The sequence below is a fragment of the Miniopterus schreibersii genome, assembly GCF_964146895.1.
Source record: "Miniopterus schreibersii genome assembly, chromosome: 17".
Lineage (NCBI taxonomy): Eukaryota > Metazoa > Chordata > Mammalia > Chiroptera > Miniopteridae > Miniopterus > Miniopterus schreibersii.
This window is the reverse complement of record NC_138117.1, coordinates 535,845-556,249: the sequence shown is the minus strand read 5'-3', so window position 1 is coordinate 556,249 and position 20,405 is coordinate 535,845. Positions and strand designations below refer to the sequence as shown.

Sequence of the window (20,405 nt, the reverse complement as noted above, 5' to 3'; positions counted from 1 at the left end):
ACTACAGACGGGCCGGGTGACCGGACGTCACCTGACAGGTGAGGAAGGCGGAGGAGCCCGATCAGATACTGAGCGAGGGGGGTTCCTGCGCACCTGGCTCAGCAGGGCTGGTGCTAAAACTGGATTTCCCGAGGAGGAGACAGATGGGCCCAGGGGAAGGTTGGGAGCCTGAGTAAAGTCTGGTCTGGCAAAGACTCCGTCATGTACTCCACTGTTCTAAAATAATCCTCTTCTGAGAAAAAGCTCCCCAGCTGCTCAGGTGTTCCCCCAGGTGGGTGTGCAGTTTAAGCATCTTTTTATCCCCGGGGCACAGCAGAGCTTGGGCAGGTGGCAGACGTTCAGGAATGTTTGCTGACTGGCTGCACTCATTCAGGATGGAAACTCAACGTGAAATGTAAAAACCATCCCAGAGAGTGAGTCTATAAAAGAGTCACGCTCTGGTTTAGTCTCCACGAGTTTTACTGGTGCTAACAATGCGACAATGACCTGTGGGATTTAAGAACAAAATAAAACTTAAGGAAGACAGTCGTCTGAAGCTGGCAGATTTCTAAACGTGCTTTTTACTTCCTTGGATAATGTCAGGCTGTAAAAAGATCACAGGAGGCTGGACTCACTGAAAGCAGCTGAGCCTACCCTTAAATGTGAAACAACCTCCAATTCAGCCATGAAAAGGGCCTTTGAGCAGAAGCTGGTAATCGTGGGGACAGCTATATGAACTAGGGTTATTTTGGTTCCACTGTGAGAGTATTGTTTATTTTAAAAAAAAACATGTTTTTATTGATTTTTTGAGAGAGAGGAAGGGAGAGGAAGAGAGAGACAGAAACATCAATAATGAGAGAGAAACATCGATCGACTGCCTCCTGAATGCCCCCTCCTGGGGATCGAGCCAAAACCCAAGCATGTGCCCTGACCCGGAATCGAACCAGCAGCCTCTCGGTGCACATACGATGCTCAACCAACCGACCCCCACCGGCCAGGCTGTGAGAACACTGTTTAAATCAGATACACACACAGAACTCTCCTGTTGTTAACAAACCTCAACTCCCCAAGCCCATCTCTGAAGTGACTGAGACCCGAGTGCCGGTCCCCGGTCTCCATGAGTGAAGACACGGAGCGAGCTGGGATCAGGGTGCCTGATGAAGCAGATCTGCCTCCTTCTAGCTCAATCCCGGTCTCCCTCTGTCCACACCCCTCCCCAGCGGCTTCCCCAAGTTCCTACAATAACCGAGAAGCACAGAGGCTCACTGTTGGCGAGGAGTCGGGGCTCCCGCGGGCCCTTCAAGGTCTGCCAGCGACTGCAGAGTGGAGCCCAGCATCCAGGGGCTCCGGGGGACCCGAACCTGCGGAAGGCCCTGGAGGACTCGTCCACTCACCGAGCCCGGGAGGAGTCACTGGGCCGTTTCTTCCATTTGGCCCCAACCTCCGTTTTTTGGCAGAAGAAGAAATTCCTGCAAAAATTGCTGCCAGAGATAGTTAATATTTATTAAATACTCTCAAAAGACCTGTTTATGGTTACTCTACTGGAACTAGTAATTTAGAGCTGAAAGGACCATGATGTCAACTATTCAAGCTGAAAAAAACCTCATTTCACAGACGACGAAACGGGTCGTGCCGGAGTAAGACAACTTGCCCAAGGTCTACAGCTAAGAGCCCGAGAAGAGCCCGGGCTCCCGGCTGCTTATACCATGTTCTCCTGTCCAGTCAACGTTTCCAGGTAGAATCACAAAGAACATAAAGGAAGGGAGAGGCGACCCGTAGCTTGTCCTCGCACCGGAAGGAGCCTGAACGCACTTGCGGTTAACGAGGCTCAGCCTCACTCTAAAGGCACCCAGAGAACTCGGCACGTCTTTTCCCAGAATTAACAGATCCACGGAAAACTCTCCTCCCACCAGACAAGTTCCTTTTTGTGGAAATGTTTCAACAGCGTGACGCAGAGGTGATGTGAGGTCGGTGAAGGTCCACGACTCTCTGACAGAAACAGTCCCCGGGCAGGGAGGGCGGGTGACACACGAGAGGGCAGCTGACTGCGCCAGGATGTCCCGGCCTGCGCAAGGATGCTCGGGCCCCGGACCGTGGTCATGCTCTGCCTCCCTCCGGCCCTCGGGCCAGGCTAACACCTCTGCTGGGTTAATAGAATTCCTTCCGCGCCTGCCTTCGAGAGGAAAGATTATTAAAATGCACCGCGCGCTGCAGGCAGAAGCCTGCACTTAAGATCAGAAGCTAAAATAGGTTTTCAATTTCAAAAACTATGAATAGCTCGCCAGAGTGAGTTTCCAGGGAGTGGGCTGCGAGGCGCACCAATTCCTGCCAGCCCACGCCGGGGCCCCGCCGGTCACCTGCTGCCTAAGCACTCGCTGTCCCCTCCAAATCCCCCGCCTCCGTGGCCCTTTGTCCTAAAACAAAGGGAGCCTCTGAAAAAAGCGAATCCAAATAAAACCTTGTGTGTAAAAAGGATGCCTTTTGAGTTAAGTTTTATCCTGTGACTCCCACACTACCTGGTGCACAGTGTGAAACAGGTGTTTATAATAAGAGGGGAGAGAAAAGCCTTATAATTCCGAAAATATTTTCCTTCCTGACCTGGGCAAAAGAATTGTGTTACCTCTGTTCTCTTAGCTCAACAACTTAGAAACGTTGCCAGCTCTGTTTGTAGAAAGGAGGCGCAGTATACGAATGGAGACACTGCAGAAAAAAATAAAACAGAGAACTACCGCTGGTAGAGAGTAAATAAAAATATCTGATTGACTTCCATCTCAGTTCTTACGTTGCAAAGCCACGGTTTAAGGATGTCATCTCCCATCCGGACAGGATAATTCTGGAACCACCATAAGGTCTAAAGAATGGCACGTGGGGTCTGCTTGAGGAGGCCCTTCCTTCCTCCCTCTCCTCCCACCGCCCGTCACCCCGCACTGCAGACGGACGAAAGGGGGACCCTGACGCACAGAGACCGGGGGCCTTGTCCTGCAGCTGAACCGGCTGTAACTTCCACCCTGTCTGCGTAACGCCGGAGCCAGGGCCCGAGGGAGCCACGGACAGATGCTGCCTCCATTAGGATCTGCAGAACATCTGGAAGCGTTCTGTCCAAGTTACGGTTTCAGGAAAAAACAGGGCACGGTAGAGACTGGAATGTCTCAAAGAGAACACAGTATATTGATTGAACCAAAGCTCACAAGAGTATGAGGCCAGAAGAACAAAAATGAAAATCATAACGTCTGTCCACCCGCGAGGACAACTGTACACAGCTGAGGGCGTTTTACCCTGAGAGCCATCTGTCGCCGTCGACCGCAGCAAGCACTTTAGGGAGTGAGCGCTCCGATCCCGGACAGATGATTAAAAACCGTGGGGAAGGTGAGGTGCAGAGAGGCCACGCGATCGTTCCAGGAACCAGTGGCAGGCGGGAAAGGTACCGATTATTGTGAAGGTTATTTTAGGAAGCGGACAGGCTCCTGGGCAGGCTGGCCCTGCCCTCGCTCCAGCGCCCACGCAGAGCCCCACCCGCCCTGCGGCGTGTCCCGGAGAACAGGCGCCATCCGACCCGAAGCTGGACTCCTGAGCGCAGCCCTCAGGTGAACCGAGGTGAGCAAGTCGTATCTACTGAGTAACGGGATTGGTGGTTCCTTGTTCTGTGTCCAAAAATTTCGCTTATTGCTGCGACTAAAGTTTGGCAGGAGATGAATTTTTAGGATCGCAGGTCCGTGCACCTGGGTCACAGGTGAAATCCGAGCCGAGGTGCACACAGGGAAGGGAGCCGTGGTCACGGAACCTGAACATGCCGGGGACACAGAACCTGAACATGCTGGGGACACAGAACCTAAACATGCCGGGGACACGGAACCTAAACATGCCGGGGACACGAACCTGAACATGCCAGGGACACAGAACCTAAACATGCCGGGGACACAGAACCTAAACATGCCGGGGACACAGAACCTAAACATGCTGGGGACACAGAACCTAAACATGCGGGGACATGAAACCTAAACATGCCGGGGACACGGAACCTGAACATGCTGGGGACACAGAACCTAAACATGCGGGGACACGGAACCTGAACATGCTGGGGACACAGAACCTAAACATGCCGGGGACATGAAACCTGAATATGCTGAGGACACGGAACAGACGCTTAGACTGTGTGACCTCAAATTTCTTCCCCAAGAATCCAAGTCCCACGGTCCCATGATTTTAGGTAAATGAGATGAGACAGAGCTGCAGTGAGGCTCCCAGGCCCCGCTCTGCTACCAATGGCTTCAAATGCACCATCCCAGGAAAAAGGCGCCGGGCCTGCTGGGCAGGGCTCAGCGGGAGGGACCCGGCTCTGACCAGAGCTGGTCCTGAGCCCCCCAGGGGCCCACGGAGGGACGTGGCGTTTGCTCTGAGATGCTTCAGTTCTGAGGGCTCGGCCCTGCTCCACACGCCAGCTACAAAGTAAACAAACGTCACCCACCAACACGGCAGGTTCGTGAGGAGAACGGTCGGAATCAATTCTAAGTGTTTTCAAATGTTTTACAGATCCGAAGAGGTGTTCCCTGTGAAATACTTTTTCTGATTCAAATACTTAAAATTCTCTGTGAACCCGCTGCTGAGCGCCTGCAAATACTAGGAACTGTCAATAGGCGTCTTTGAATCCAATTATTTCCCTTAATAATTTAATAGCAACCAAACTCCTGGGTACAGATTGCCGTTTTCTCCCAGGGAGGCGCTCCGTGGCGAAGGGAGTGCGATCACCCAAGATCCTTGATGCTGACAAGCCTTCAGGAGGAGGCGGCACCGGGGAGGAGGCAGGAGGGGGAAGCCAGGGCCCGGCTGCGCCTCGGAAACCGAGACAAGGAGAGATTCGGGCTGGACGCAGGAACCAAGCGAAAAACAAACAAAACAGAAGGGAGCTGGCGAGATGGAGGCTGTTCGAGTCTCTCCCGGGGTGAGACTGTGCAACGGTCCGAGAGAACCGGGGAGCAGGGTGGTGGCCACACTGGGGAGCACGGAGCTATCCGTGGGTACGCCCGCGGGCACGGCGGAGTGAAGGCAAGACAGCCCGGGCACCCAGCGTCCCCTTCGTCACGGTCCTTGTCCCACAGCTCTCACCGTCTCGCAATCACCCCCGCGGCCGACGTTCATGAGCCCCTTTCCGGACGCGGACACTTCCAGCTTCATTCCCCAGAGACGCTTGGGTGGCCGGAGCTCTGAGAGGACCCGCTTTATGGAGAGGAAAACGGTGCCGGACAGTGGTTTGGAGAGCGGGACCGCGGGCGGGGCAGGGAAGGGCGTGGACTGTCCTGCGGGGTGGAGGGTCCTCTGAGGTCCAGGACGATGGCTGTGAAGTCCGATCAGGGCCGGTGTCCCCTGTCACTGAAAACAGCCCCCACCTCCAAGTTATAATATGACAACCCCGTCAGATCCACGAATCTCTCCGCGTCCCTTAAGTTAAGCAAATGTTGATTAGGTCAAGTTTCACTCTCCTGCTTCCGTGTTTAAAGAAAAGATATTAAGTAACAATTCAGCTGAACGCAGACATCCCGGGCATTCGACGGCAACACACTGAGCTAGAGGAGTTAGCTTTACTGTTGGCTAAACACTTTTTCCCTTGATACGATTTTTCCCCCATAAAGTATTTTTTTTCCTGTGCTTTGACTATTAGAAAAGTCAGAACATCTTGGGAACCCTACACAGTTTAACGGAAAAGCGAAATAGATCTGTTTGAGGCCAAGAACATGTGCGCAGGTGTCCACCAACTGTCCTCACGCCACCCGATCTAACGGAAGACGTTTGACTTTTAACATTTTAATGTTTCACTCCCGTTTAAAAATATTTGGATTTTTGCATATGTGCAGAAGTGAAGAGCTCAGCAGCTCCAACCTAATTCCTTTGGATGCATCTCCCCTATATATTTAATTTGTCACTGGGATTAGAAGCATCTTCTGCAAATCCCTCTAATTACGAATATTCTATTCGGGCCACTCGGAGGACGTCCCAGGGCCCGCAGGTCTGCGTCTGGGCCCAGGTGTGCTGTCAGGATGAAACCCGTCCACGCGTCGGGAAGACGCCAACCTGGAGGTGCGCAGACGTCCTCCAGAGAGGGCTGGGGGCACTCGCCCCTTTCTCTCCAGGGACCCGCCGTCGCTGACGCTGTGGGCCGGCCGGGGGCCATCATTACTCTGAAAATCAACGCTCACCCAGGCTACAAACAAAACATCTCAGCACCTTGTGGACCACGAGGGTAATCAGGTGATTTGACTCTTGCCAAGGAGCACGGCACACAGCTGGGGTCTCTCTGGGCGGCAGGTGGACAGGGAATGAGTTTGTGGGCGGCCACAAGCCTGCGCTGGGTGAGGCCAGCGGTGGGGAGGGTGAGCTGGCGCTCGCCCACTCTCAGCTCCAGGGGTGGCAGGGCCCCCGCGTTCTCAGAACGGTCCTTGTGCCTGGTTCTGAGAAACTACGCCCAGCAGGGCCAGCTCCTGGCTGGGGGCACCGCTCCTGTGCCGGCATCGTGTCGGTGCTTCCCCAGAGCTACCGGACAACCGCTGAACCCCCGCGTCCTGAGCACGGTCCACTAGGAAGGTTCAACAGGGGAGTGACATTCATCTGTGAGGCCAAGAACACGCGCAGCACATACCCACTAAGCCCCACACGAGGACATTTTTTCTATTGATTTTTAGAGAGAGAGGGAGGGAGGGAGGCAGAGAAAGAGAAACATGGACGTGAGAGAGACACACGGATTGTCCGCTTCCCGCACGCGCCCGACTGGGGCCAGGGATCAAGCCTGCGACTCAGGTACGTGCCCTTGACCGGAAATCGAACTCGTGACCCTTCGGTGCAAGGGTGGGCGCTCTAACCACTGAGCACACCTGCCAGGGCTCAACAAGCTATTCTTAAGCCACCAAAGCAAAACTAGGTTACCTGTGCCTGAAATTCTCCATGTGGCGGGCAAGTGGCTAAAAATACTCGGGAACAAAGCCCAGAAAGGGCACATAAATCGTCGTCCCTGACCCCTTAAATCTGTTCCTCCCCCTGGTCTCACGCTTTTTCAACCATCCCCAGTGCAGATAAAGTCCCGACACCCCCACTGTCGGCTGTCCTGGTGTCCTGTTCACCCTGACCCCCAGTCACTGAGTCACACGACAAGGACCTGAAACACGAGACCTGTGACGGGTGGTGAGGGGACACCCACCGCGTGGGAAGTGTGGGGTCGTGCGAACCCAGGAACATCACAACCTTAGTGCTGGATGACCGCACGGGCCCCTCGCCCCCCAGGACCGTGAGGTGACGGGAAGCAGGAGGGACGTCACCCTGGGGACTGCAACCTCGGAAGTCCTGCGGAAGTCACACTTGGCACTGGGACACCCACGGTCCTACCTGGAGGAATGACTCGGGCCCCGAGGCACCCAGGTGAGGTGCTTCCCGACGGCTCAGGATTAAAGGGGTGGGAGCAGGAAGGGACTTCAGCACATGATCTGGAAATGTCACTGCTCTGACCCAAAACAGTAGAGCGATGGCAGGTTCGACGTGGCCATTGGTGACTTGGAAATGACCACCGGCTTTCGGGGAGCACTCACAGGTGAGAGACGCGCCCGTCTGCTTCTTCATCCGAACAGCCTGGGATGGTCAGAGCACGGCAAGGTCATCCTCAAGGTGACCCCACCGCACTTGGGGTGCAATAAAGGGATAAGGGCCGCGTTGGCGCCGTGGGACTGGTACCCAGACTGTTCAGGCTACTGACGTCAGAGTCAAATCAGAACCCAGCCACCGACCCACAGGCCAGCAGCTCTCACCCAGGGAGCCATGGCCTTACCCTTGGGGCGTACATCAGTGCATTTACCCAGCCCGAGAGCCCCAGGATCCGACCCTACACACCCACAGGGAGCCCGGCCGCACCCCATTAGAGACCCTGGGAAAGGCTGCCCATCACAAGGGACAGCCAGTGCCTCCCAACCCTCCTTCCCGGGGGGAAAAGACGTCATGAAAAATTCCCAGGCCTAGGAGAGTCCCAATAAGAAATTACGTTGGTAAATTAGGGGTCTGCAAAAACCCTCTGCCCGTCTCTAACTGTTAACTGTTACTCATTTTTGATGTCAGTTCACAGTTGAGCAGTTTTCAGCCCTAGTGGACGGGGGCCTTGAGAACCTGAAAAAAGACCCTTGGAGATACCCCCACAGGAATCCTGCACAGATCCAGACCCTTCCCAGGCCTGATGTTCACATTTCTAACCCCAGGGAACCCCGGCCACCCTGGGAGGCACCCTCCACACCGGGTGAACCCCTACCCTGCCTCAAACAGCCTTGAAATACTACTGGTTGTTATGCCCCCAAATTGCCAGTTAGGAAAACAGTTAAAAAAAATCAATAAATATTAGAAAGTTAACTACGTAGCAGAAATCATTAGATTGAAAACAGTAAGTCTACGTGTCATAAAAGATACTGCGGTCTTAGCGAAACAGGCCGTACTTATCGAGTGGACAGCTGACCCTCGTAAAACCCCAGCTGCGAAAGCCCCTGAACACCATCGAACCTTCACCATCAGATGTGCACAGAGACACGTGGTGGTTAATTAGAAGCTGCATTTGTAAATTAAAGATTAACAGGAACCTACAAACCTCGTTTAATCTAAGAATCACTCTGTCGTTTTAACACAGGGAGGGCAGTTTTCACTCCAGGAGACGACCGACGGAAGTTTAAAGGAGCTTTGAACTGAGGCGACACATAAGTAATCAAACCCATCGTCAATTAAAAGAACTGTTAGAGTAACAGAATCCAATTTAGTTATCTGCTGTTCTTTTTTTTAAAGTACCATTATAATCTAAATAACAATGAGAATAAATAGGTTTTAAAAATTTTAATCCATTGCTTTTTTTAAAATTTTATCTTTATTGTTGGAAGTATTACAGATGCCCCCCTCCCCCTCCCCCCCACTGACCCCTCCACCCAGTCCTTCCTCCCCAGCCCTTCACCGAACTATTGTGTGCGTCCATGGGTTATGCATAAACGCATATAAGTTCTTTGATTAATCTCTTTTTAAAAATGACCATCACCCACTTTCCTTGCCCTTGAAAAAAAGGGAGACAGGAAACATTTTTAAGTGTCAACTACATCTTTTTAAATTCCATTTAACACTCCAGACTTTATGCAACAGGCACTATTATCCTAGTAGCTATAAGACAGGTAAATTTTTTAAGAAAAGCAGATAAAGTGCAGAGTGTATGATCGTTTTGTCCAGACTGAACAGTAGGAATGAAGTTCAGGTTTAAATTCCGGCCGGTGAAAGCCCTGCGTCTCCACTCTGCACGGAAAACACTCCTATTTGTTACAAATCCCGGTAGCCAGCCTTTGATGAGCCAACGCTGTGCGTCAGACACCTTCCTAGGTAGGCACTCTCTAATTTAATAAGAAAAAAGGAAGGCAGAGCAAACAGAAACCTGACGGCCCTGCGAAAACACGTCCGAATTAGACCACGATTCAGTCCCACGGCTGTGAGTCGGTGGAGCCAGGGCCCACGACACCTGACACAGGAGGACGCTGCGTTGTCTTGACTGACTTCCTGTCGGGAGGGTTTGTAACTCCCAACGTTGCATTAACTGCGGAAACCTTATAGTCGCAGCCCTGGGGGCCACGCGCTCCACACAGGGCTCCTGGCTCGGGTTACACCCCCTCAGCTGGCACGTGGAGCAGGAATCCATCCCCCTGAGGCTCCTGAGCCGAGGAGTAAGCCCCGTGTGTGTGCACGTGTGTTGTGTGTGTGCCTGTGTGTGCATGCGTGTGTGCCTGTGTGTGCACGTGTGTGCATGTGTGTGTGCATGCGTGTGTGTGCTGTGGGAGCCTGTGTGAGAGGGGGCATCACTTGCATCTTTTCTGCTGTCTTATATGAAGGCATTAAAGTTTAATAAATCATTCCCTCTACCTTGCCATAAACACAATACCATCCTTTCTTTTAAACCAAGGTCGATAACCAGCGCGGGTTACCTCTCCCTGGGCTCCAGCCAAGGATTCTAGAACAAAGGACCCACATGCCTTCGAGCAACGCCCGCTCCTTCTACTGGGGTCACGTGTGGATAGAGGGAAAGGCCTCCTCAGCCTCCCTGGCCCCCTCCGTGGCCCCCCCATTTTATAACTGCAGTAACTCTGACACGTAAGACCCCACACAGAAGAGCCCGGGAGCCGACGTGGCTGATTCTCCCTTCCACATTTTCTGGGGGCAGGAAGACAGTTCATCTCCTTTTACTATCACTCCGACTTATTTGCTACAACGTTTAAAAATAAGATGAAAATCCGAAGACGTACGAAAAGCCGACTGACTTCCCAAATCACTCAGGACGCGCTCTCAATATATGCGCACATATGCTGTGTTCCCTCTCCTGCAGAGCGCGCATCTATATGCATGGCTACGGCCTCGGCTGTGTGCAGTCAGAGCTTGTTTAATCGTAACATCGCAGACACGTTTCAGCAGAGAAACAAAGATGCTCTTACTGAAGCGCCCGGAGCGTGACCGTGACTCACACGGCCCCGCGGGCCTCTCCCCGCGTCCTCAACGGGACTGTCCGCGGCCAGGTTAACTTGTCAACGTCTGAATGTAGAAGGCGTCCGGCAATGTCCTCATATTGTCTCTCTGTCCTTCTGCCCCATTCAACTGGCTTTTAGGAAACACGTAAAGAATACATTCACACGCCCGTATTCAAATGGCTAAAACTCGTTACCGCTTCACGAGGCCTTTGGTCCGCCGCGGGCACAATCCAAGTAACTAAGGACCGTCCATCGGCCACCGAGCACCGTGGTCACCTCTGTGAGCGGGGACACCCTAGGGGACGCCGGTTTCTGGCACCAGCCCTCCTCCTCCTCACGCTCGCAGGAACATCGGGGTGGGAAAGTTTCTGGAAGTTACTCCAGTAACAAGAAGAACCATTTAAAAGGAACGGAACCTACCAGCTCGGGGGAGGGCGAGCGGCCGTCCTCACCAGGAGGCGCCTAATGTGATGCTGTTGTACAGACAGGCTTTCCCCTAAATGCAGGAGTGAGTGAAGGACTGCTTGCTATTCAGGGGCTGCCGGTCCCTCCTGCAAGGAGGGTGTGATCCAGACAGACAGGTGAGTTTCAACAAGAGACAGAAGATGGTCCCGGGTCTTCCCTGCCCCCATCTTCCCACCACCCAGCTTCCAGGCCCCGCGAGCCAGCGCCTCCTGGGGCATCCGGGCTGAGTGGGGCAGGGCACTGAGCACAGCCCGGTTCTAATTTTCACCAGCTACAGACCCGAAGAGGCGCTGCAAGGAAGACGCCTCCGAAATGAAGTCGTCTAGTGAAATGCAAGTAAAACTGTTTTTGCTTTTTCTTGAAAACTGGGGAAACTGCCGCTTATCAATAGTAATAAGCACACCTGAGGTCACTGAACTTGAACAAGGCTTTTCCTTTCATGGTTTCCCGAGGTGCTCTGATCCTCACTCCTGAGGAAAGGGACCGGTTTCACAGCAGTTTTCATTCCCAGCCAGTAGGAATTAATACAAACGCTCTCTCGGCGACGGAAACAGAGAAGAGCTGATTTACACCAGAGATACTGATGGGGGGGGGGGGGTGTCTAGAAAAAACTCCCCAAGTCCAAGCTACTCACTAGCTAACCATTCATCAGTAAGATAAATGTGACTTTTGACTATTAGAAGTTAAGTGTTTTTATTTTTAATAAAGTAACTGAAGCAAACAGTAAACTGGAAACTAAGGCCCGTGCATAGCCATGGGGGGCTCCTTCGCTCCTCTGCGTGCACCCTGCCGACTCCGCTTCGTGCGAGATGCCCGGGCGGCCAGGCCACACACCCTCCGTCTCATCATGAAGTTGTAATTGAGTGAGAGAGACAGATGCGAAGCTATTACACAAAACCTTATACAGCAGATTATCTGCACACGCATTCAATTTACTCTAATACAGTAACGTACCGAATTCAACCATATGCTCCAGGCAAAAACAGGAGAAAATACTAATTCAGGTCCCCTTCAATTTCTCCCCAGCTAATATGACTTCGGCCTCCATGGCACCGGAGACAGAAAGATCAAAACTGAAGGGCAGGGAGAAACAGGTAAAGCCTCTACGTTAGAACCCGCTTTTGCTGATAAATATTTATTCGGTGAGGCCGTAAGGTAAACATGAAGAATGGGAATGGGAAGTTGGCTACACCTGATCTAAAAGGCGGGCTCAGGTTAAATGCATCCCACCTGCAGTAAACTGTGAGCCCACAATGATTGAATCTGCCGTTTTAGCTAGAACAGGAGCTCGAGGTGCGCTCTCCCTCCCCGAGCAGGCCCGCACCTCCCCCTCCTCCCACAGGCACTCACATCCCAGACTCTAAGGGACCCGCCAGGCTCTAACCAGCGCAGCAATGGGCCGCGGCAGTTCATCCCCGCAGTCGCCCTGAGCCTGTCCCCAAGGCCCCTGACTTCCTGCTGAGCCAAAGCAGCGCGGCCCAGGCTCACTTCCCGGCCCTCCTCGCTGCACCGTCCCCGGCTTCAATAAACACACTAGGACACTTAAAGAAAAGAACAGGAGGCGGCTGCGGTCACTCGGTGCAGGTGCTGACCTCTCCACGCCCGGGCAAGGGGCGGGCAGGGCCGTCCAGAGGGTCGCTGTCACAGGGTCATGCCTGGAGCGGCCGCCCTCCCCGGAAAGTGCCGGTTTCCTCCCGGCTCATCAAGGACGCAGTCAGGGCCGTGGAGCTGCTCGCAGGGAACCCAGGGGCGCCTTCAATCAGGAGCCGGCGCTCGCGATCCCCTCAAGCCTGAGGTTGCTGGGACCCACTCAAGGCTCTGATTGCCCCCGTCCTTGACTCCCGGGTGTGGGCGGCTCACCAGCGCCCCCTAGGCGTCCTTCCTGTACTAGCCCCGGGCCCCCCGCTGCAGGGATTCTCAACCTTTCACCCCACGGCACACAATCTAATTACTAAAATTCTGCAGCACACACGGAAGAATATATATTTTTGCCGATCTGCCAAAAAATAGGTATAATTTTGATTCCTCCACATTGGACGTCTACTGTTGCGTTGGCTGTTGTCATTTTTTTACTTGACACTCTAACGGGAAAGAGGTCAGTGCCCCGGACTAAATAGTCAGATATCGAATGTTTTAAAAATTCTCGCCCTGGCCGGGGTGACCCAGTCGGTTAGAGCATCTTCGCAATATGCTAAGGTTGCAGGTTCCATCCCCACAATCAAGAATCAAGCAATGAGTGAATGAGTGGTGGTGAAACAAGTCGATGTCTCTCTCCCAGATCAATCAGTAAATAAAAAACGTGAATTCCTGCTGCGCACCAAGGTGCCGCGGCACACCGGGTGAAAACCTGACTGAATGGAAGGTGGCATCGCTCGGACTGTCTTGGCTGGGCTCCCGGAATGCGGTTCATGGAGACAGTCCGCGGGTCCAAACCCAAGGACGCGAGGGCCGAACGGTCTGAAGCACACAGACAGCGACCGTTCAGCGCGCTTAACGACAGGGCCGTGATCACCGATAATTGTAAAATCTATAAATAACTCTCCCGAGAAGAAACGAAAAGAAGGCAAGAGGAAACTAAGTGTCCCACATACTGTTACTTAGTATTTTATCCTTGTAGCATGAAATGCTTCTGCTGTTCACATCCGCTGCACGTTTTAGGAAAAAAACACAGTCTGACTTTTCACACCCGGCGTCAGAGGGTTGTAAAGAACAGAGATAACCCTCCAAGAGCCAACGGCCAAAATTATTTTCCATGCAGGCAAAATGGACGTGTGGTGTAAGACTTCATCTCTCTGCAAAATGTGTCTACATTCTCATAGACAGGTAGACAGACAGATGGATTCGCATTTCGAGACCCTCCCCCACCCCCCAAAATTCAGGTTTTGATCTTACTCCCACTTGCCTTTTCGTGACTGAGGTCCAACCTGTAAATGGTATATTTTTTCGAAATAACATCAAGCCATGTTTTAAATTTTTAAAGTTGCCTACGTTGGCCAAAAAGTGACTTTAAAATTACATGTAATTTGCTGTCAGTGTTTGGACTCCTCAGAAGGTCAGGAGCCCCTGTGTCACCACAGACGGTGACAAACATCAGCTGGAAGCCACACGTTCCATGCATGCGTCTCAGGAAAAAATCTGAAAACCCACCTCTGTGGTCCAGTTGCCCTCAAATTTACAGGGTTAATGGGTACGTTTCCCCCCTTTCATTATATAAATTAAAGCCCGGAGGCTAAATAGAATAGAATTTCACATTTGGAGACGGCCATCGAGACAGCTTAGCTGCATCGTCACGTTTGCAGATAGAAGTAGAGAGGAAATGACATGTCGGAGATCACACGAGGCGGGTACAGGACCAAAGCTAAAGCCACAGGCCTGTCCTGTGTCCTGGGCTCAGCACACCACGCGGCCAGGTAGCCTCTGTTCCCCTGGGGCATGAACAAGAGTGTTGTTTCTTAAAAAAATTCATTGTCATTGCAGAAAACACATTAACACCTACTTGCCCACCCTCCTCTGTCCTCTGTCAGTTGAAGATAAAAAGACTCTTACGCCCTGGATTTGGGGTCTAATGCAGAGCCGGCCTCAGTCACATACGGTCTCTTCCATGGTCGGGAAGCGTGCAGGCCTCCAGCCAGTTAAAACAGTTAAGATAAACAGGCCTCTGATGCACAGAGGCCTATTCGTCTTCCCCGTATCGGGGAAGAGGAACAGATTTCAGCAAGCGCAGTCGGCCGAGGAAGGTGTGAGCTGAGCTCGACACCCTATGATAGTAGCAGATGACAAGGCAACATGTGAACAGCATGCTGCTGAGCCGAACTGTCTCAGAAAAACCCACGGGAAGAAAACGTACTGGTGTCAGCTTGGTGGACTTTCAGTAGTTTACACTTTTCAAAAATAAAAGAGGAATGAAAAGAAAACCTTCCTGGACCAGCTGGTATGTCCCAACTTGATAGACTTTTACGTAATTAGACACCGCCGTGTCCGTTGCCTCTGAATCAGCGTTTATTTTTTACTAATGACAATGGCATCTGGAAAGTATTGAGTGTTTAACCGGGGGAGGGGATGTTCCCATCCACCCACCTATCTACCCACCATCTATCTGGGATCTACCTTTGTATCTATCTGTGGATCTCTCTATGTACGTGCCTATCCATCCCGCCATCCACCCAATGGAACAGAAATATATTCACTTAATCATCAAAACAACCTTATGAGGCAGATGCTGTTGGGATCTCACTTTATAGATGTGCGGACTGAGGCTCCCAGAGATTAAGTCGTCCACTGTTGACTTAATAAGGTACATGTAAGCAGAGGGGCTGAGAGGAGAACCCAGGCAGCGCTGTGCCAAAATTGTCCTCTCAATCCCTGCAGCACTCCACGGTAAGGAGTGTGATGGATATAATGCATTCACAGATATTTAAAATATGTGGTGACGGAACGGAACATGAAAAACGACTTAATTTGAAATATACAAGCTGAAGGATCAGAAAATTCCTGAAGGAGCATAAAATAAGAAATCTTTCTCTTCTGACACTAAATAAATTTAATTAATTGATTCGAATGTTTAATGGCTCTTTTTAGGTCCAAAATAATAGCAATTGGTCATTTACCAAATATTCCGAACGGGTACACTTGGACTAGGCCGCGGAAAACATTTACATAGAATCATTGATCGACCCAACTTTAGAGAACAGAACGGTGCCACTAAACAAGCGCATTGAAATTTCCTTGTTAATAGCCTGAAACAGCAGGAAGGAGAGAAAGCAGAAACTTTAGGTTTGTTGTTTTCAACCTGACTCCAGAGATTAAAAAAAAAGAAAAAGCTGTTATTGAGCCAAACTCTACCTTACGTGGCAGGGGCGGAGACTGAGCGAGAGAACCCAGCGTGGAGGCAGGTGGGCGTGGCGGGTCCCTCCCTGTGGCTTCCTCGCGGGGGCAGGAAGACACCTGCCTGGCTGGCATCTGCTCACCTGTGCGGGCTCCACGAATGGCCCTAATCTGGGCGTCCTGACCAGGCAGCTCTGAACAGCCACTCGGGGGGACACACGGAACAGCGGGGAACGGGGGCCACGGAGTCTCCTGGCCTCCTGGCCGTTGTCCGTGGTCCGCCGAGCATTCCTAACGGCCCACTGGGGTGTCCGGTGGAGCTGGGAGTCTTCCAGCAGAGAGAAAACTTTAGGAATGAGTCGCACAGCCCGTCACTGACCACACGCTGTGGGGGGCAGGCAGAGGTCCCTTACTCAAGGGGGCTAAGCAGATCTGGGGACACCATCCTTCCACGAGCAAGCGAGCGAGGTTGACCACGGACACGAGGAGGAAATAGGAGAAACGGGAAAAGTGGCCCCAACATACGACATTTTAAATCTACAGGATATAAAACTTTCTCTCTGTAATGTGTCACTGCCAAGTTCACAGGCAGCAGACGCCGACGTTCAGGTAGATTCAGAGGAACCGACAGAAGTAAATCGGTGCATCAGTTACAGAAACACGTTGCGGGAAGGGTGGGGGATGTCGCACTCACGATTCATAGTATTTGTCCTAAAATATCCTTTTGAAATCAAGAATGTCTCTTCTCTCTTTAATTAAAAACAACAAAATCAGTTTTTCCTTTATTAAGATGTTTGTCACAAAAAAGTCATCACCTTCTTTGCTTTTGATTTTACCATTGAACTGGCTTTAAGTAATTCCCCTCATTAGAAATGTGTGCTGCTGTTTTAAAAAACCGTAAGAACATGTTGTTCATGTATTTAACATCTGACAAACTAGCAAAGTTGATGGTGAAAGTTATGACTATCAGGCACTAGAGCCTCACATTTCACCACAAAAACGTCTGCAGCGTCCAAAACAAAACAAACAAACAGAAACAGCCCAGGGTTGTGAAAATTCCCACGGCAACAAGGAAAGCATCCCGGAGACAGACCGAGGTTTTAGAACCACGACTCTTGGCCAGCCCGTTGCCCTCCCCACCCAATGGCCGGCTGTGCTCAGGCGCTGTCCAGTGGCCGCCGCTGACCTGCAGGCACTGCCAGGGACCCGAAGGCCCGCTCCCCGAGTGGGCGACACACAAAACCCTTTGAACACATGTGCGCTGAGAAGATGGCATCGCGAAGGGTCCCGCCTGCTCCACACAAGGAGATGAACCCCATCCCCTCACAGCTTGACCCCGCCTCGGCGGCACACGCCCCTTCCTGCTTCTTAAAAACAAACACAAACCGACAGGCAAAATGCTCGGTCTCTCTAACAGGCTTTCATCGGTCTATTAAAAAACACTGGCTCTGGTGATGGGCAATTCCGAGCGTCCGCGCTCTCAGAAACGAGACAGGAAAGAGTTAAATGAACACCTCCACCCGGTCCCCCACCTCCAGGAAAAAACACAGAGGATTTTAAACCTACAATTACAGGGGTGAGAGGCTGGGTCCCGCCGGTGGTGATGTCTGTTGGGAGAGGAAGGGAGCACTGTAGTCCCCTGGGCAGCAGGAAAGCATCTCCCAGAGCGGACGTCCTTCCAACGACAGCAAGGCGTGCGCTTGGGAGGGAGTGGGGATGGCCACGGAGCTTCACGCGTGATTGCTACGTCCGATGTCTATGCTAAGCCGCCCTTGACCATGAACCAGACGAAGCCTCGCAGTGCAGGCTCTGCAACCCGGGCAGACAGACACAGCCTAAGTGCCTTTTCCGAAGCAGATGTAACGGCCTGTCTTCCCCATCGGGGCTTCCTACTGAAAGGAGCATGTAATGAAAGTGAGCCGGGCAGACGTTCATGCCGGAGACGGTCCTGCCATCCCGCACTCTCCACGGCGTGGGGGGCTTCCAGCCGCCGCACTGAGGACTGGAAAAGGGGGGGTTTTTCTTACAGGTCAGGAACTATGAGCCCAGTGGAGGCCGTGCCCAAGTGCTTGGGGAAAACGCGAACCATGGAACACAATCTCTAAATAGTCACAAAATCAACCATTAGAAACGCTGTGTAAGGTCTCCGGTGACACACGCCTCTCATCTTTCCATAATTAAATCTTTGCATCGTATAATAAATATGGACGGAATAACTTAAATGCTCTAAAAATGGGGAAATAGCAAATTTCCCCCCATAAACCATTTCCCCCATATCTCTGGAAGGAGAAGATATAATGGAAATCTAAATTTTTGGTAAAATCGTAACGTTTTCTTGCATGATAATACCAGATGGAACCGAGGGATTCAAACTATGAAGAAATATGATCAAATGTGTGTTTAGCCTCAAAAAGGAAAGTATTCACCGTGGAAACACTGACGCTTCCCCACGGATGTCTGCAAAGCAATCTGAGCCTTCCCCCTGCAGCAGGCCTCCGGGCCATGGTGCCCCCAGGCCCCACCTCTCCCCACCCCCCAGCACCAGCAGTTTAGGGCACTGTGACCAGAGCTGCCACCAGAGCTGAGTCCAGTCTATGAACTCACTCCGTCCCCCTCTGGACATCCCTGCACCTTGGCTACAAGCCTCCGCCCCCCACCCGATTCCACAAGTTCCAATGAGCCACCGAGAGCAGTCTGCCCCCTTCCCCTCCTCCCACCCAGGGAAACAAAGTGGTGTTTTTCAAAGGGTTAAACCACTGTGGTTTCCAAATTGGGGGTTTTCGAATAACATATTCATCTTAACAGCTGTACACTTCTTTAGCTCAGAGAACAGTTGCTACTTTCCAGATACTTTGTTTCTCTCCCACCTGCCCTCCCGCCCGGGCCGCTTCCCAGGTGCGTCTGTCCCACGGAACCTGCTCAGACGCCGCGCAACAGGTCCCGCTATTGTGCGGACACACTCCCGACAGACGGACAGTGAGCTTAGGAGCCTCGGCGGCAGGAGGAGAAAATCACGCGCTTTTCAGACTCGCTCCTAATTCTCCCAAGACGTCCGAAGACACGGGGACCTGACGGGCCGCGGTGTTTCCTACAGGACCCTCCCGCCGCCTTCTCCCCGCGTGGGCCCCGGGGACACAGGCTTCCCCGTGGGCTCCGGATGACAGCAGGGCCACTTCGCCAGGTCTGGCAAGTCCTGGCCCCTAAGTTCCCTGAGGCTTTGGGTCTGTCTGTCCGTCTGTCTCCAAAGCTCGCCAAGCCAATGACGGTCTAAAACCTCCCCGTTTTGCCCGAAGAGTGTGAAATCAAATTAAAAACACACCTCAGAGCCGCCCGCCGGCCACGTCGGTGCAGGCGGGGGAGGGGAGGGGGCGCGGGGAGGAGCCGGCGCCCGCGCCCGCCGCCAGCTCCAGCCCCTGCATCAGCTTAGGTCCCGAGGAGACGAAGACTCCGTCTGGTCAAGTGTTTTGCCACCAGGCTGCGCGATTAAACAGAGCAAGCGCCCCCCTGCCGCCCCGATTCTGATGTTCACCGCCTTTGTTAGACGCGGAGCGCGGGCAGGTTCCCGGAACAATGAACGCCCGGGGGGCGCGGACGCCCGGCGGCCAGTCCCGGGTCCTGGCTCCCGAGCAGTGGATTCCCCCTGGACCGGGGATGGGCTGCCTCCCGGAGCCCCACGCGGCCTCTCCCGGTGGCGGCGGGACCCATCCCCTCGGCCGAGCTGAGCGCAAAGCATCCTTTGTGCCTCGGGGATAACGGACTCGGTCTCGGCGCATCCATCACCCAGATGGAGACGCGCAAATCGGCCCGGCTGGAGGGACACGGCGCAGACCCCGGCCGCTCGGGGCGCCCGGACGCGGGGACTCAGGCGTGTCAGCGGCGGCCCAGCCAGGGGAAGCGGCCAGCCCGGTCCCTTACCTCCACATTGAAATACTGCTCCGATCCGCAGACAGCAGCGCATAAAATCCAAAGCAAGGTTTGCAAGAAAACCGCCCCCGAGCGATGCACGAAGCCCAGCCGTCTTCCAGAGCCGAGGGCGAGGAGGGTCATAGTGGACTGCGCTCCAGCGGACGCGCGAGCTCCCGGCGCGGCCCCCGCCGCCCTCCGCTTCCTTTCCAAAGTCCTGGTGGGAAGGAGCCCGCAGGTTCACGGCGCCGGGCAGGGCCGCGCTCGGCAGCCCGAGCCGCGCAGGCAGGTCAGAGGCGGCCCGCGGGCACCATCGTCGCCCCGCGCCCGGCCCGGCCCCGCGCCACGTCCCGCCCGGGCGTCCGCCCCGCGCGCCCCGCTCGGCCGCCGCCTCCGGCTGGGCTCCTGCGGAAGGGCCGCCGCCGCTCTCGTGCCTCCAGAACGTTCATCCGTAATCTACATAACTCCTCCTTCCTGCCTTCCCCCGGGTCCGCGGGCGCCCGGCCGGGCGGGGGCGCGCGCACGCACACAGGGGCGCGCGCGCACGCATCTGCACACTCGCATCTGCACACACATCTGCACACACTCACACACAGCCACACACGGACTCACACACACCCGCACGGCCGCGCAGCCAGCCAGGCGCACGCGCGCGCACACCAGCCGGCGGCCTCGCGCAGCCCCGCGCGCCCAAGGAGACGCCGCGCGGGAGGCTCCGCGGCACCG

The 20,405-nt window shown here is 53.6% G+C and overlaps 1 protein-coding gene across 2 annotated transcripts in view; it reads right to left on the bottom strand.

The window, feature by feature from the left end:
* MMP16 (matrix metallopeptidase 16) overlaps positions 1-20,080 on the bottom strand; it is a 70,030-nt gene extending 49,950 nt beyond the window's left edge. The window contains exon 1 of one of the 2 annotated variants that reach the window (XM_081116305.1): positions 19,692-20,080. In XM_081116305.1, the coding sequence (XP_080972431.1) occupies positions 19,692-19,823 (132 nt within the window). In that variant the 5' untranslated portion in view covers positions 19,824-20,080. The remainder of the gene's footprint in view (positions 1-19,691) is intronic. The other variant, XM_081116306.1, reaches the window with a different exon arrangement.
* Positions 20,081-20,405: the final 325 nt, after the last annotated feature.